This window comes from Catharus ustulatus, chromosome 18 (genome assembly GCF_009819885.2).
Source record: "Catharus ustulatus isolate bCatUst1 chromosome 18, bCatUst1.pri.v2, whole genome shotgun sequence".
In the NCBI taxonomy this organism is placed as follows: Eukaryota; Metazoa; Chordata; class Aves; order Passeriformes; family Turdidae; genus Catharus; species Catharus ustulatus.
In genome coordinates, this window is record NC_046238.1 from 11,197,842 (window position 1) to 11,215,553 (window position 17,712).

Genomic DNA, 17,712 nt, shown 5'->3' on the forward strand with positions numbered 1-17,712 from the left:
TCACCCTATTAATACCCTTTCTCTCCCTGAAATGTATTAGAAAAATGCCTGTTTCAAAGAAGGTGCAATGAAAAGCATTCTTTCTTTACACATACACAATCAGCCAAAGCTAGGGTTATGAATAAACTGTACAAGAGGTAGGTTAGCCAGTAGCCTGAAACAGTGAATAAACACTTCACTTGTGCATTCCTGTGTAGTTCTCTTGCAGATTTCTGCAATATTTCAATAGCTTAAGGGCTATTCCAAGAACCAGAAAGCATCAAAGAACAGAAAAGAGTAAACCCTGGGTATTCTACAAGGGCCACAACTCCATTTGTTAACTATTTCCTTTGCTTGAATTCATCTCTTTGGGAGGCAAAGTTTGAGACCTGCTCAGAACTGTGTGTGTAAAATTGACTTCTTATCTCTGCATTCAACTATAAATATGTTTTTACATTGCATGGAATTACAGAAATGTAGGCTGGATGGGATCTCTAAAGGTCTGGACTACTGCCAACAGTAAATCAGGCCAGCTATGGCTTTATCAGTTAGTTGAGTAAAAATCCTGCATGGATGCAGATTTCACAAAACTCAGCAAATTGTTGCGGAGCTGTGCTAGTCTTGTAGAGAAAACCTAGCATCTAATCTGAACCTCCCAAACTTCAATTCATGTTCACTGCTGCTTATTCTTTCCTCTATTACTGCTGGGAGGAGTTCTGTGTCACCATTACTTCAAGTAATCATAGGCTGTCACCCTTTGGCCTCCTCTTTGCCAGCCCAAACAAGTCCAGCTCCCTCAGCCTCTCCTTGGAGGTCAATGCAGAGTTAAGTTACATCTTCTGGGTAGATGGAGACTGGAAATTAGGAAGAAATTTTTAACTATAAAGGTGGTGAGGCCCTGGTACAGGTTGTCCAGAGTTCCTGGCAGTGTCCCAAGGCCAGGCTGGATGGGGCTCTGAGCACCCTGCTCTAGAAGAATGCCCCTGCCATGGCAGGAGTTGGAACCAGGTGACCTTAAAGTTCCCTTTCCACTGAAACCATTCTGTGATTCTATAAATGTCTAGACACAGAAGGCTACAGTGAGCTTAAGGGTCTCAAACGAGGACAGCTAAAGTCCTGGACCACTTTGTCTGTAAAACTGTGCAATATTTCAGCTATGTGGAATATGTGCTTGAAATGCTCCCTTTGCCCTTTACCAAGCAAGTAATCTAAAGACCTGGAAGAAAAAACACACCCCACCTGAAAACACTGAGTAAGTGTTGAAAGCAAATGAAATATATTACTAGGAACAGAAAAGCTGGACTCTATTAACATATAAAAAGCTCCATCTAAGGATGAAACACCCAGGTATTTACAACTGAAATATGGATGTTAATGATACATTGAATATATAGTCAAGAACATTTTAAATATGTTTAATATGTTTAATAGGTTTAAATATGTTTTTATGTGTTTAAATATGTTTTTATCAAGAAAATGTTTTGGAGTTAGATTTTTGCCAACCTCCAGAAATATGCAGTTTGCCTGGGACACTGTACAATGCTTAAAAAAACTCCAGCCCCAAAGCAAACATAGGTCTTATGTGCTGCAAATTTACTTCTTACAACTACATGAAGATCCTTATTTGTACCTGGGAAATCTTAATTTTCTGGCACTGTGAAAGATGCTGGAGATTTATTTTTATATTCTGTTTATGGGATGTTTACCCTTTCAGTACTGCTTGTGCCCCAAAATGATTCACAGAGAAGCAGAGCACTTGCACTCATAAGGCAGCAGCCAGAGGCTTGTGTAGCATAAAACTTTGCTGACTTTGAGGCAGTAACAGCAGAGAGTTAACAGTTGTTTGCTGAGCAACTGAAACACAGCAAGCCCTCCCTTAAGGAGAAAAACCAAGTTACCAGCCCAGTTCATGATTGAAAGCACTGCCCTGGCTGGACACTGGCTGGGAAATGTGTAGGTTTTAATATGCTGCCCCATGGTGACATGGAGTTTCTTTTGCCAGCTGCGGCAGCACTACTTTTGCCAATCTATCCCTATTACTGCTTCCCAGAAATGTTGACTTGTGTGGCTGTTCTGTCAGGCATAGGAACAGTATTGACTGCTTCATATTTCTATTCTCTTGAACATACCTTTTTCTAGAACTTTCCTCTGGATATGTAATTTTCTTATGGGTAGTGACAAATATAACACCTATCACATGCCCATTTTGTGACTTCTAAAAATAATTTTCCTGTACTTCAGCTTACTTAAAATGTATGTATAGCTGGTCACAAGAAATAAATCACTCTATGAGTATTTCTCCATTTCTAGTTTGCCCCTTTTATTGTTTGTGGAGCAGCCTTTAACACCTTGGTCAGACATACAGGAGTAGTCTTTATCTGGATCTTCTAGCATTTCTATGGAATGATGAATGTCCCACCCTTTCTCATCCTTGAAAACCTTTTCCACTGTTCTTCAAAGAGTTTTCTATACATCCTTTCTTTAAGTTCCCTTTAATTTATAGGTCCTAGCAGAAGCACCAGTTGTCCTGCTCCTTTTCTTGGAAATCCTCTGGCTCAAAATCTAATCCTCCAGTCAGGAAATTTAATCAAACTTCTTTCTCAGCTCAGCTTCCTTTACTACAACCTTAGCTTGTCAGACTGTACTTAGTAGGATTAACAATTCTGCATTGTTCCTGATCTAGGAATATGAAATAGTTTTGATAGATAGTATTAAAGACTGCTGTACCCCAGTCTGTCACTGGCACAAGTAACACATGTATGCAACAACCACACACCAATTTTTAACTGCATGCACTCCTAAGATGGGACTTTCACTGCAGGCCTGAAAAGTTTCAGGGATCAATTTTCAAAGACAAATGTTCAGGACTCTGTTAAAGTAATACTCCCAATTAAATCTGCTTTGTCTGGTCTAGTCCACAGTAAGCCTTAGTAACACTGTAGGGTTTTTTCAGTCACAGAGAACATACATGATAAAATATTCATAATGTTGTTCACTGTCGTCCTATACAATAGCCAAGCCTAAAGGTCCTCTTGTAATTCTCATTCACACTGCCAGGTTCAGTTACCATCTACAGAGTTCTATGTAAAGACAATAGCAATATTCAACAGGAAACCATCATGGGAGATAGTATGCTGCACTGCCACTTTATGAGATTTATTTTCCCTTACTTCTCTGAAAAAGAGGTATCAAATACTGACTACTGCCTCCTCTACCAGTTCTACATTTGCATGTACAAACTGTAAGTAAGAACAATTACAGGACATTATCTTTAAAATAAAGAATTAATTTGTAGCTTACAAATTTTGTCTGCTAATATATAATTTCCTCCTGATTTGAGAATGAATCTGATTAAAAAAAACTCAAAACCAATTTGTTTATTGCTTAATTAATTTTTTGCCCTCACAATATAAATAGATATCTCCCTATCAAAATCACACAAGATTTCTTCAGGGCTCCACTTCATAATACCTGTTTCTTGGCCTTCTATAAGCTCATTTCACAGCAGAGATTCAATATTCCTACAACATGAAACCTTTTACCATCCCTTCCAATTTCCCTTCATTGTGGTGCCATAAACAAACATCCTGTGTTAGGTTTTCACCTTTCTACACTTCACAGCCCTCACATATTCAGGACACTGAAAGGCATTTGGTAGGAAGGACATGAATAATGTGCATGTATGTATCTGTGTGATAGGTGCTATATTGACATAGCTGCTTTTCATTATCCTGAGCTCCTTCCTGTTTTGTTTATGATGTGACTGGTCAGGATTTCCTGCAGTGGTTTTAGGCCAATGGAACAAATTGTTTGGGTGATGGGATAATGAGTTTGTCTGCTGGCAGAATAAGTTAAGCTGCTAAGGGACTTAAGAACACTTCTTAGTGAATTCACAGTAGGACTTAAGTCTTCTATGTCACCTCTTCTAATTTTGACAGTTTAGAATTCCTACATTTTCCAGGAAAAGTTTGGGCTCCTGTGATTGGGAAGAAAAGGTTTGGAAACCAAAACAATTTTGTCAAGTCAAATCCCTGTTGCTTACTCCATCCCTACTGGGAGATGCCAAGACTAGAAACAGGTAAATACAGGACAACCCAGGTAAAGTGTTTTATCTCAGTTTAATTCTACCTCAGTGGGGTTCTTTGAGAGGATTAAATCTATTTACTTCTCTCCAACAGATAGTTTCTTCTTTTTGATTTTTAGATGAAAGGAATTTTTAAAAACTTATTAAATTATCATGATTTTTTCCCATTTAGTCCAGCAGCCACCTGAGCATATACATTCTTGTAGAAGCCTTCTTCCTTTGAACAAAAGATGAATCATACAATAGCTTTGTATGCCTCTCTTATCCAGCACTCAGTCAGGACTGCCTGACTGCTACACAGAAAGGACATTTCAGCTAGCACTCACTGTAGTCTTTTTTACAAGAAAAGAGTGTCTCTTTATATTTACCCAAGCTATTGCTTGCTTTCTGTATTTTTGTTTGTGAAATTATTCTGCTTTCTCTGTGCCTTTACTCAAGCATAGTTTGAATTCCTGAACTGCTTTGACTATGAGTATCCTGGGCAATGGTATTTCCTTCATTTATTTTGTAGACTGTCCATATTTCAGAATGGATTCCAATTTTTTTTTGTCTATTAACCTTAAGGAAAAACATCCAACTGATTCAATTATCTTTTTACCCCACTATCCCTTCTTCAAATACTTTAGCTTCATCTGCTTTTTCAGAAGTTCTTAAGTCATGGAGCTCTAAAGAAGATATTTGAAACAGAGGGTTTCATGCCATTTTGTGAAATAGCTCATAGCTACCAGCATATGCTAAATGTCAGCCACTATTGCAAGCAAAGCCTCTACAGGAAAATGGCAACAGCTTCCACTGGTTGTTCCAAGATTTACTGACATTTAAAGATTTTCCAACTTTTCTGGAAAGCAAATATTACTATTCCTACACAAATTTTATTCATTATTGTTTATGGCTTACACAAGATAAATTTTACTTGGTTTAGTTAAAGTTTTCAAATCCCCAAGTGCCTACCAGTTTTACAATAATGATGATGAAAGAGATATAATGATTGAAAGATGAAGTTCTTAAGCTTTTAATACAAATGACAGTGAATTCCCTTATTTGTAATAGTTTCTCTTTTCATAATTTTTCATTTGTAATTTCAAAGCTCTCCAGCTGTGATTAGAAAGCTTTAATGTGAAAGCTGTAAGGCGATACTGCATTACAATTTGCCTCCATTTACCAACTCTCTTCTTTTAATTACTTGCTGTCTTGATAACTGGGTCTTCCCTTTTGAAAACTCTTACTTGTTCAGAACTCTATCCTGCTAAGCACACCTGGACTGTTCTAGAGGATGACCAGGGATGTTTGTGCGTCTGCAAGTACTGGAAGCATAGAAGCAGCCATCTGTTCCTTAGCATGTTCTTTCCCTTAAGCAACCAATTCCTTGTTCTTATGCTCAGAGAAGAATTTGCAATTAGCCCCCAACAAGGCCATCTGGGTAAGGCATTGGCATTATCTTGCTTATACCCTAGCTTGTGTATAATTACAAAATTACAGCAGCACATTTTTTTTCTGACCACCTGGTTATATAGTCCCTTCAGGATTCCAGAACTGGAAAAGACACTGCAGAGAAGAATGCCTATCATTATTTTACTATGTTTTATTACACCTTTGGGAGTCATACAAGAATTTATTCTATTTTTATTATAATAAGCCATAACCCTCTCAAGTTCACTTTCCCTATGTAAAATAGTTTTACAATATTGTCAAAAGCAGAAATGAGCCTGTTATGCTGGGAGTTTATGAGTGGATGTACCATGTTTATACCATTTTTAGTGGCAGCCTTGACTTTAGAACTGTGGATATATCACTTAAGATATGGCAAGAAACCATGTGGGATGAGATGGAGCAGTGCTGGGGAGAACTCAGGGATGCTGGTGGGTCTGGCCCAGCCCTGCCCTGTCTGTGTGTGCTGGTACCCAGAAACCTCCCCGGGCTGGGCTGATCCCCCAGCGTGGGCAGCAGGGCAGGGGGAGATTCTGCCCCACTCAGAACCCACCTGCAGAGCTGTGTGCAGCCCTGGGGTCCCAGCACAGGAAGAACACAGAGCAGCTGGAGCCAGTCCAGAGGAGGGCTACCAAGATGATTAGTGGGATGGAGCACCTCCTCTATAAGGAAAGGCTGAGAAAATTTTGATTGTTCAGCCTGGAGAAGACAAGGGTTAGGGGTGACCTCACTGTGGCCTCCCAGTACATGAAAGGAACCTACAAGAAGGATGGAGAGAGACTAAATGCAAGAGCCTGCAGTGACAGGACAAGGGGGAATGGCTCAAACTGAAGGATAGTAGATTTATATTAGGTATTAATAGGAAACTATTCCCTGTGACAGTGCTGAGGCACTGGTACAAGTAGCCCAGAGAATCTTTGGATGCCCAGTCCCTGGAAGTTCACAACCAGGCTGGGTGAGAGTGGAAGGTGTCCATGGCCATGGCAGGAGGTTTGGAACTAGATGGTATTTAAGGTCCCTTCCAGCCCAAACCACTGCATGACTGTAAGATCTGAAGATGAGTTTTCCTTTCTGATGCATTTCCTCATTGTTCAGTGATACATTTTCCTTCTTTGGCTATTAAAATCATGACTTGGATTTGGGGGGTTCATTTCCCAAGGTATATCACACATTTCTACCATGCAACCACAGCCCAGCACGGTATAATATCACCTGCATCTTTGTTGGAAAGGATTCTTGGTTGGCTTACTTGCTTTTTAACTAAAAGAAATTGTATTCAGTTTAGTTAAGGATATTATGACTTTCAGATATTGAACCAATATGATATTATTACATTGAATAAGAAATTTATTTGGTGTCAAGATCAACAATTTACTAATACTTTACTTTTCTTTTCATCACCCAAGAGATCATCAAGTGTGCAATAATTTAAAACTCTCTGTCCTCTTGTATGTGTTCCTAACATCTCCCAATTTATGTAGGGGCTTTAACTCTCTGCTTTTGTCCTGGGACTACAGATTCCAATGGAGGATTTAGTAGCAGAGGGACAGTGTTATGATTCATTGCAAAATACCCTAATGAACACAAACCTCTTAAAATGCACTATCCTGTTGGCATGATTGTTCTAAAAGTTGGCCAAAAACCTGTATTAGCTCTAAAACACTTTTTTTCAAACTACTAGTAGCAAAAGCATTTTAACTGAGATAAAAATGTCTTGCTTGGTTATTATCAGCTACAAAATCAGGAAAGAAAATCCTGAGTATTTGAAAACAGATCTATGATGTTTTAGGGGATTATCTGTTGTGTCAGCATTTTCACCGTGAAAAGAAATGCTCAAACATATTTTTGAAGCTATGTTTTTACACCTATAAATCTGTCTCTATATAAAGTAGGCTGGAGTGTCAGATGATCCCACCTCACAATGGAAGAAGTAAACAAACAGCCCCCAAATCAGAAGTGTCTGACTGAGCTTGTGTTTCAGTGTGCCTCAAGAGGCTGCTGAGTCAGCTCAGCCCTGGCTGCCAGGCAGAGCCTTCACAGCTCCCAGGGCTTTGGGAATGACCAGCAACTGCCACCAGCCTTGGCTTCCACTGCAAACAGAGCTAAAGCTGTGCCTTCATGGAACTCAGAGAACACAGCATGCAATTCTCACCCAGTCAATCCTTAGCTAATGAAAAGGAGATAACACAAAGTGAGGAAAGTATAAGAGGTAGTTTGAAAAGCTTATGTAAACCAGTCTGCTCCTATTTCAACAACTAAAGGAGCAGTTTGTTCAGTATGAAGCTTTAGTGTAACAATAGTGATCAAACCTGTTCTAGATTTCCTTTGAAATAATAACAATACAATATATTTTGTTTCAAAATAAAATAAAAAGTAAATTTTAAATAAATTATATTTTCGTATTAATTTTTGTGTAATAAACAGTGCATGATTATTCTCTCTTCCTCTCACCAGCTGACTCTAGTGAAGTCAAGGAAGTTGCACAAGACACAACAGATAAAAATTTCAGGAGTGTTAGGCCCAAAGTAGTTTATTTCTATTAAAAGCCAAGGTCATCCTCTCGCCTCCATTGTTTCTTACTTCCAAACTGGAGAACTGGTCAGAATACTTCACAGTTATACAACAAAAATGCCCAGACTCTGATTATTTTCATCCCCTCTGAAACAAGCCAGACAAATGGAACACATACATATTTGCAAATAGTCTTGTAAACCAGATATACCCTTGGTTTTTGATATCCCAAATCCCTGCTGTTCTCTTACCCTGGATCACTCCCATGACTCAGGCTGTACGCATAAGATTTTCTGAAACCTAAACATGCTGGAAAAATATTGACCTTGCCAAAAATGCCTGATTAAGACATTTTCTGTATCCACTTTTGACAATACTTGAGTGATATTTCTTTTACTAATCTATAATATTTTCTATTCAAACGTTACATCTATTTACACCTATTTATGGGTGTAAACCAAGCAATAAACACAGCCTCCCCAGAGCCTGGTACCATGGACAGCTCCAGCTACACCAGTGTAAGTGTCACAGGGGCAGCAATACCTCAGGAACATTCAAGACAGCTGCTGATTTTTAACAGACCTCCCTGCTTTCAGTCTACAGCAGCACTGGATTTTAATTTCCAAACATAATTGTGGTGGTCATGCTCAGTTGTTCATAAATGGAGCTCACCTGCTCAGGGCAGCAGAGCTGTGAGCTTTTTTTGTGAGTTCTGCTGGAACACTGTTGCTGACACTGTTGTTTCCTTTCCTACAGAGTCGAATGGCAGAAAGTTTGCGTCTATTTGATTCCATCTGCAACAACAACTGGTTTATCAACACCTCCCTCATCCTTTTTTTGAATAAGAAAGATCTGCTGGCAGAAAAAATCCGACGCATTCCCTTGACAGTCTGCTTTCCTGAGTACAAAGGCCAAAACACGTACGAGGAGGCAGCAGTCTACATCCAACGCCAGTTTGAGGACTTGAATCGCAACAAGGAGACCAAGGAGATCTACTCACACTTCACCTGTGCCACTGATACCAGTAACATACAATTTGTGTTTGATGCAGTGACAGATGTCATCATTCAGAACAATCTCAAATACATTGGCCTCTGCTAAGAATCCTTGGGTTTAATCTGTTTTCCTGGAGTGAGAAAAAAGGGGCTAACCTCTTCCACTTCCAGTGGAAAGAAATTGGGCAGTGCTTAATAGCCCAAGGAGAGAAAAGGGGAAATCTGATATATGAACACAGTTCCTCTTATGCCCCCTTAACCTGCTACATCATTTCCCCCAAATATATATTCTGGAGAGTGAATCCCTCCTCTCCAAGAAAACCAAACACCCCCAGTGAAAAAAAACCCAACCAAAAAACTCAAAAACCCCAAAAACAAAATAAGAGATTGAGGCCTGACTCTGTGGAGATGTTTCACCACAGTCACTGCACTTTTATTCCATTTGTTTCTTTCCATTTCCTACAGTGAGAGTGTTATCATGTTCTGTGTAAGAAATGACTCTTCATCCAGTTGTCCTAAAATTTTATTGACATAAAAATATAAATCTGGTGAGTGACAGATGAACTTGTTTGCAGGGTGTGGAGCAGAATGCTTGTGTTGGGGAGAAAAGATAGTTCGAACCAGAAGCTACTGAATGAGAGAGTTTAAGCAAATCACTACTTAAATTTGTAGAGTGGGCATGCACCCACAATATTGGTATCCACAGTCAAGAGTATGTACACATCCATCATGTATGCACATGCACATGACTCTCAGCATATACTATGTACACACCTCTGCTTTACTTTACTGTTTCTCATGGACACCTTGCCTATTAAAGGAATTGTTGGTGCGCAACTGTTTTGTGATTTCCAAACTGACTAGCAGCTCTTTCTGCTCTTTATGGCTTCAAATATGCAGCAAAACTACATGAAATGAATCTTTGAATAGGCCAAATTAAGGTCGGTGTTTCTTCTACTGATAAGGAGTTTTATACATCAAAACAATCTTCTTTTACATCTTTTTTTGCCAAATCTTGTGGTGTTTCATGAAAAACCAAATTATATTTAAGAGGTAGGTTAGCGTTCCTTTTTTAACACAGATTAAAAAAAAATAAATCACAAAGCAATTTTTAAAATTATTGTTGTAGTGTCTGGATTGTTGAATGTGAAAGTTGCCAACGGACAATTCTGTTCCACTGCTCCAAATACCTTCTGGGTATTGTGATATTGTAACAGATTTCCCAAGAAGCAGGAGCCATGGAGATTGTGTAGTATATAGCCTCCAAAGTCTTTTTTTGTTGGTTTTTAAAATTATTTTTAAAATGTGATGTGTTATTAGAAGGTTAAAGATGAGCGATATGAACAATAACTAAATGTCTTGATATTTCAATTTAATAATTTAAATTATTTGCAGTTTAGTGAAGTTAAGGAAACTGAAGAGATGCAATCCTCAGCTCCAGGTTTCATCTCAGAAAGAAACACTACTGGATGGAGTAACATTCCGGCAAAAGTTTGAATGCATAAGAAGCTCTGTGGGACTATACTGGAAAATCTCATGTGGATCATATAGACCTAAGTCTTTGTTCAGTTGGTTCTTTCCCCTGCCATAGAAAAGACTTCTTAAAGACTTCAGTGTAAAGTTGGTGTGTAAATATATGTTTGATAACTGTAAAGCACATACGTACACAGAGACACAGACACACATGCACACTGGAAAATCACCTTCTACTTTTGTTCCCCTTATGTACTATGATTAGTGCAAGAAATCTCAGCCAAGGGCTCTAAGAAAATTAAAACAAAATGGTTAATAACATCAACATTCAAATTGTCCACTTCAAAAATAAATAATTCAAATGATACTGAATGTGTCTATAGTGTGTTCATTAAGCTGTGTTATGACAGTCACTTAATTGGACAATGCTTGTGAAGTTTTCTTCTAATCTGCCTAATTTTGAACAAGATATTTTATCCCTGTACTGAAAACATGGGGTCCCTTTAAGCATTCCTGCCAACTGCTACACCTGAAGAGTAGAGGCAAAAAAGCAAATGAGGCTGTGCCTTCAAGGTATAAAAGGTCTGTCATGGGACACTGAAAGCTTTTAGGTCTCACCTGTAGTGAGGAGGTACTGCTGCCTGCTTGGGATATTTGCACTCAGGCTGCTTGGCTTGGTGAGTTCACTAAAATCTATACACAGTAATTGCTAGTACAAGTTCCTCTAAACTTTGTTTACTATTAAATTGCTACCATTTACCTGGGAAATTGTGCAGTATTTCTACTTTAATTTGCTTTTTACACGTAATATCCAATTGTTAGCTGGTTGAATGGTGCAAAAGGTGGGAAGTGAGTCAGAGCTCCCTTTTCTAATGAATGGTGTATTAGGTGTTATGTGTCCTTCACCTCTTTCTTTCACTGTACTGTGGCCATTTCAGATCAGTGAAAGAAGTGACAAGAAAACACCAGCATTCATTACAGCATAGCTGTGAGGTAAGAAAGCTGGATAAAACCAAAAGTGTAGTCAATTATCAGGAGTGTAACAGGCACTTCATATTAAAAACCAAATATTTATTCAACTAAGAAAGTTTTTCCACCATAAGTATTAGAGATGAAGGGGAGAACCTAGGACATTTTAACAAAGGCCCAAGAGGATTCCTAAAGGAAAGCAGCCAGTTCCATTCCTCATTGAGTAAAAGTCATTTTGGAGAGGAGAAAAGAAAGTGAAGCACCACCTGTGCTCCTACTCAACTTAAAATCAGAGGCATGGGAAGTAAATAATTACATTTAAATAATCGAGTCACATAGCCATGTTATCTGAATAGCAGTTTCTTGCTATTAACTCTCTAATAATTTAATTACTATGATGTTTTTGATTTTAGTATTCTGAGTAATTAATGGTTACTCTGTTTTCTCTCTGAAGAATTCAAGATGTTAAAATAAATTATGTTTTATACAGAGTTTTCTGTGCAAAAAATTCTGATTGTATAAGAAAACTGAGGCATAGCAAAGTTAGAACTAAAAAGTGTTGGCTGAAGACAGACACTGAAATTAAATCCCTTGACTCTTAGTCATCCACCTGGATAAATCATGCAATTAAATTTGCATCTATTTTCTCAGTTCTCAGGTTTATCAGTGATGCAGTACACTGCCACCTGAAAGAGCTGCATTAATACAGCTGGGATTTCACTTCACCTGGGCAACAATGACATTCACAGAAGAGATGTCCCATCTGCTGTAGTAATAATGCCATCTGTCTTTTCAGCATTTGCACTCCATACAGCAAAACAAGTTCTGAAGGGAAAAGGTATCCTTAAAGAGTCCTTATCCACACATTCAATTGGTTATGATTTTTCAAGGATGAAAGAGTGGAGACACTAAGAGTCAGCAGTGTAGGAGAAATATTATCTCTTGGGCTCTTCCCAAATATAGGTTCTGGCAAGCTTAAAAATCCATTGCCCCATCCATTCCACCTCAATCTTCACCTAAAAGGATTAAGTACCCATAAATGGCAGGATTGGCAATGAGTAAGAATTATTAAATCTTTCCAGTGTTAGCCATATCAGCATGAAAGATATTTTTTCCAAGAACTATTTTTGCAGTTGCTATTTCCAAGGTCATTTATCATTGCATAACACCCTTTCAATAACATTATCAAGTATTATATATGTCAACTAATTGTTTTTACAAAGAGAGGAAGTTTTGCTATTAATTTCTTTAATGTTCCTAATTTTCTCCTACTGCTGACCCTTCTCCCTCTTCTCTCCTCTCCTGAACACATACACCTATCTATTTGTGTCTTTCTTCTGCCCATTAATCCTTCTCACTAGGTTGTTTCTTCTGGAAATGTTACTCCTCAGTGTTCTCTCAGTCTTTGTGCATTCTCCCACCTTTTGGTTTTTAACTACCCCACAGTTCTGGAAGATACTGGTACACATCCTTAAATTTAGGAATCAAAAATACCTCTGTAAATGGATTTGCTCAAAATTACCACATTTTCCTAAATTACTCTTGTTTGGAGAAAGACCAGGTGGCCTGGCTTAGAGCTAGCTGGAGTTACTGACCACTTCCCACTTAAAACAGTTACACTTCATGCCAAGGGCATGTGCAGTTTCTGTTCCTTTTTGTCTAGCACAAAACACTTTGCTTTATGGACCCTGCAAATGATCTCAGCTCTAGAGAACAGCACAGGCTGAGCTGTGCAGTGCTGCAGTTCTGACCTCCTCCAGCTGACCCAAGGTACCTCCTATCTCATCATCTGCATGTGAGGTGTAGAAGGGAATGCAAAGAGAAAGACAGACACTTTCTTGGCTAGCTGAAAAGGGCTGAGTTACCAAGCAGAGACCATTTCTGTATCTGTAATGTGCCAAATGAATTATGTCAGGCCTTGTGATTCTTACTACTCTTGGAAAATATTTGTGGCTAGCCCTGATACTTCCCCAAATTGTCTCATAGCAAAAAGTTCCCCAAATTGTCTCATAGCAAAAAGTTTTGCATCTTGTTGTTTTTTCTTAAAAGTAGCCCTCTGTATGTGAGTCCATTCTACACTGACACAATTCTGCTCCAGGATTTATCTTCCAGCCCTTAAATACAGGCATGTATATAAATACATTATATTTTTATCTAAATAAGCAGCAGACATGACTCAAAAAACACCTTTTCCAAGAGTAATTAGTCAGAGCTGCTTTTACAGACTTTTCCATACTGATATTCAGAGTTGTTTAGCCCAACATATTAATAGCCTTCATATGATTGGAATTATTGAAGGATTTAGAAAGGATTGCTTGCATGTAAAAATACATCTTTAGATTTTTTACAATTCATGTACACTTAGCAAGGCTCTAAGCATTCATTTATTTCTTTCTAAGCATCAGTAATGAAACTGAATTTCTCAGACAATATACTTTGCTATGAATTTAAACAGTATGGCTTTTTAACTGAAATTTTAATTTTAAAATTATTATTATAAATTTGATCAACTGGAAGAGAAGTTTAAGGCTAATATTCAGACCAAAACATTTATGAAACTAATGCACTGTGATGAACAGCTGATCCACACCTTGAACAGAAGGGAGGAAGTGAAATTTTGATGCAAGATTCTGAAATACCAATTCAAGCATGCAGTATCTTGAGCAGGTAGCCTTAACTTGCATGAGACCTAAGAAAGCTAACTAAGAAAATGAAAATAAGCAAAAATAGACAAGGTACTGTTTTAAAATATGAATTTCAAGGGAAATAGAATAAATTAAATCTGGAGCATAGGTGAATTCACCTGATTTCCTCTCTGTGTTGTCTACTTGAACACTTAATTGCTTAAAACCTCCTACCTTCAGGTAATTTTGCCAGCATGTTAAAAACCTGATGGGTGTTCTTCCGACAGATATCTACTGGATCATCCAGGAGCCCAGCGAGGGCAGAAATGACTCCACTTCGTATCAGCCCTTCCCTAAGAACAACAGTGCAGGACAGGTTTAACACAGATAATAAAACTTGTGCATATTTGAGATATTTCATCTTAACTGCTCTTCTTTACGCTGCATCTGTCTGACAAAACGGAGGAAGTCTGTTCTTATTTCTCACTGAAACCTCACTTCCCACACAGCCCAGTAACCTTTGGAATTGCACCTACCTGCCAACACTGTGCAAGGCCATTACAGAGAGAGCTTCTGTTGTTTTTTGCCGGACAGTTTGGTCTTGATGCACCAGCAAAGTCTTCAGGCTGTCCAAGAATCCTGTGAGACGTCAGAGTTCATTTTGACATTTCTTATCTCCAGCATTAATTTGAAATAGCAATATTCATCATTTATCTTGCAATTTGAAGTGCCTCAGAATTTTCAGCTTGTCCTGACAGTGAAATTCTCATTTTCATCTCTCAAGTAAGGAAGAAACTTTCAAATTTCAAGGCCTACTGCCAAAAATGTCATGCTACAAACAAGCTCCTGACTCCTTATCAAGTCAAATCCTAATCCTGCAAATATAAAGTGAGATAACTCTAAAAATAAGTCAGTAGAGCTATTGATGTCTTTAGAAAAGCATGTTTTTGCAGGATTCTCACTCGTCTTTTTTGAACAGGAATACACATTAATGATTGTGTATGCACATATGGCACTGACCAAAGCCAAAAAACCTAACAACCCCAAACTAACAACAATCTCACATTGCTTTGGCAATCAAACTGTTCATCAGACACTAACTTGATAAATTTTGAACATGATTAGTCTCTTTTACGAGATGAAAAAATACAAAGCAAGTAAATGGAGAAAAAAGCAGTAGCAAAAAAGGATTTTTTTTCCCTGTGCTACATAATAAGCTATGTATTAACACCACACATGGCTAAAAATTGCAAAAATAAACTTGTGGTTAGGGGTTTCTTCCTCTCCCAAAATCGAAACTCAGGATTCTTCCAGGCTTTGGAAACAGTAGTGGCAGGATGAGTATGACAAATTTGGTTATATTCCTTTCTTTTCTAATTTCTCATTAAGTTCCAGGCAAACGGGTGATGATGGTGATAGGGTTCTAATTTTGAACTAAATGGGTGTTGGTTTTTTTTTATTAGCCTAGGAATTAGCTAAAATCAGAATAAAGTCTGGGGACATGGTTGAGTGATGATCATAGAAGGGTAGAGTTAACAGCTGAACTGGATGACCTTAGAGGTCTTTCCCAACCTTAACAATTCTATGATTCTATGGAAAGAAAGATTCTTTTGTATTTAGGGGTTGATAAAACTTACACTGAGCCATTGATGAATCCTAAAGTGATGATAATTCTTATAATAACTGTCATGTATATGCTGTTATGATATCCTTTACCTTTCTGAGGTAAAACAAACACGAATTTTCCCCTGGGCATCTTGTGTCATCAAGGATATTGTAAGGAAAAAGTAATGGAAGAACGTAAGGTGGGGTTGCCCCCTCTGCCTGCCCCACTGTGTCAGAGCTAGTGAGAACACTTCACTTACCTAATGCTACTGCCTCGTAGGCTTTTTCTGGATCGTGGAGCAGATCGCAGAGAGCCATCAGCGCCCGCTGCTGTGTCAGCAGCTCGGGACACTGCAGCTCCTCCTTCAGTTTAGGAAGGGCCCTCCTCCCAAAGGCCAGAGCAGCTTTGGTGGGGTCGATATCAGGGGGGAGGTAGGCTGAGATGCGAGCTGTTGCCATCCCAAATGTTCCTGAGAAAGATTCTCCCCAAAAATACCCTAAAATGGCTGTACTTGGTGACTGGGCAGATGATGTACCATAAGGACACCTACTGACTTTAAACAGTGCCCTGTGTCCCCAGGGAGCTCTTTCAGCAAACATACACTGTCAGGAAGCTGGGAAGAGGCTGGGATCGAGCATCATCAGCACTAATGTGTGTTCATCGGCTGAACTGTCTTAATCTGCTTTAATTCTCTGTGAACACTGTAAAGAAGAGAGAGAGAAAGAAAGCTTGACATTTCAAGGAAGGATGTTAAGACTGATAGAGGGAATGCTTTTTAAAGGATTCAAGTGAAGCAGCCAGCCCAATGCCCAAAATCAGAAGGGGATCAAAATAATAAAATTTAAAAAGCATTTTTAAAGGGATATGGTTAAAACCTGCCCTCAGATTTCGGTCACGTTTGACAGAATTCGTGAGGGCTGCCTCCCCCCACCCCCAAGCCGTTCCCTCAGTACGGAAAGCGCCCCAGTTGACTGAACTCTACGACCTCCAGTTTTCAATACCAAAAGTTAAAACAGCCTCTAAACAACTCCACTTCTCACTTCAAAGCAAACGACACAGACTAAATAATCGAAGGCGCCGTGTGCCATTACCGAGCCCCCGGCCGCCGGCCCTCAGCCCGCGCGTGCCCCGGTTGCCACAGCGCCCGCTCTTTGCGTACGCGCCCCTTCGTGAATAGCGACTAACGCCGCCGAGCCGCGGGTCGGGCCCTGCGTCACCAGGGTGAGCTCCGCGCTCGGCAGCGCCCGCGCGGGGGGCGTTACGTCAATGGCGTAGTTGGCGGCGGGCGGGCGGGGCTGAGGCGCGGCCGCTGAGGGAGCCCTGAGGGGCCGCGGTGCTGCCCTGCGGCCCCGGCGTGGCGGCCGTGCTACCGCGGGTCTCTGCTCAACTGTGGAGTCTCTCTTCTCGCTCCCTGTTCTCAAAGTAATTCTTCTTGTACAAAAGCGAGGAAAATTCAGAGCGAATAAAATGGTGGTCGAGTTAAGGGCAGAAATACAGCAGGCAGGTTCCTTGGGGTACGAGGGTTGAAGGGAGCGCAGTAGTTTTGGACTAGGTTTTCTTTCCTAATCTTCTTCAGAATGTCACTATGAACAACTAGAATGTGTAGTAAGGGTTTCAATTATTACTTGGCTTCACATAACTGTTCAGAGGAAGGTACGCGGGAAGAACGGATCATTGCAATGTTGTGGCACAAATAATGTTCTGGATTGTCAGGTGTTACCAGGAAAAATCTCTGAACAGCTTGTGCTATAAAAGGATAGTGCAGATAGTGAAATCGTTGAGATGTTTTTCATTTTATCTGAGTAACAATTGTAATAATCAAAGTTCTTAAAAAGGATTTTACAAATCCAAAGTAATTCTGATCAGATGGATTAAAATGCATCACGGGAATAGGTTCTGATTTGTTGATCTTCAAAATCCATAGAAGAAAAATTGCTACTTTAAAAAGTATTTTCTGGAATGGATTCATTTTTCTGTAACATTTTAGAGCTGATTATTTACTTTGTAGATGATTTACCTGAATTAGATTAGAATTCCACTATG

General features: G+C 39.3%; 2 protein-coding genes across 4 annotated transcripts in view; one reads left to right on the top strand and one right to left on the bottom strand.

Moving 5' to 3' along the window:
* The window catches only part of GNAZ (G protein subunit alpha z), a 50,050-nt gene extending 39,213 nt beyond the window's left edge, over positions 1-10,837 (top strand). The window contains exon 3 of the mRNA XM_033075679.2: positions 8,759-10,837. Within this exon, the coding sequence (XP_032931570.1) occupies positions 8,759-9,103 (345 nt within the window). The 3' untranslated portion in view covers positions 9,104-10,837. The remainder of the gene's footprint in view (positions 1-8,758) is intronic.
* Positions 1-16,872, bottom strand: part of RSPH14 (radial spoke head 14 homolog) — an 81,120-nt gene extending 64,248 nt beyond the window's left edge. Inside the window, exons 1-4 of one of the 3 annotated variants that reach the window (XM_033075678.1) lie at positions 16,761-16,872; positions 15,929-16,370; positions 14,600-14,702; positions 14,298-14,416 (exon numbers count right to left, since the gene is read on the bottom strand). In XM_033075678.1, the coding sequence (XP_032931569.1) occupies positions 14,298-14,416; positions 14,600-14,702; positions 15,929-16,268 (562 nt within the window). In that variant the 5' untranslated portion in view covers positions 16,269-16,370; positions 16,761-16,872. The other 2 variants (XM_033075676.2, XM_033075677.1) reach the window with 2 other exon arrangements.
* Positions 16,873-17,712: the final 840 nt, after the last annotated feature.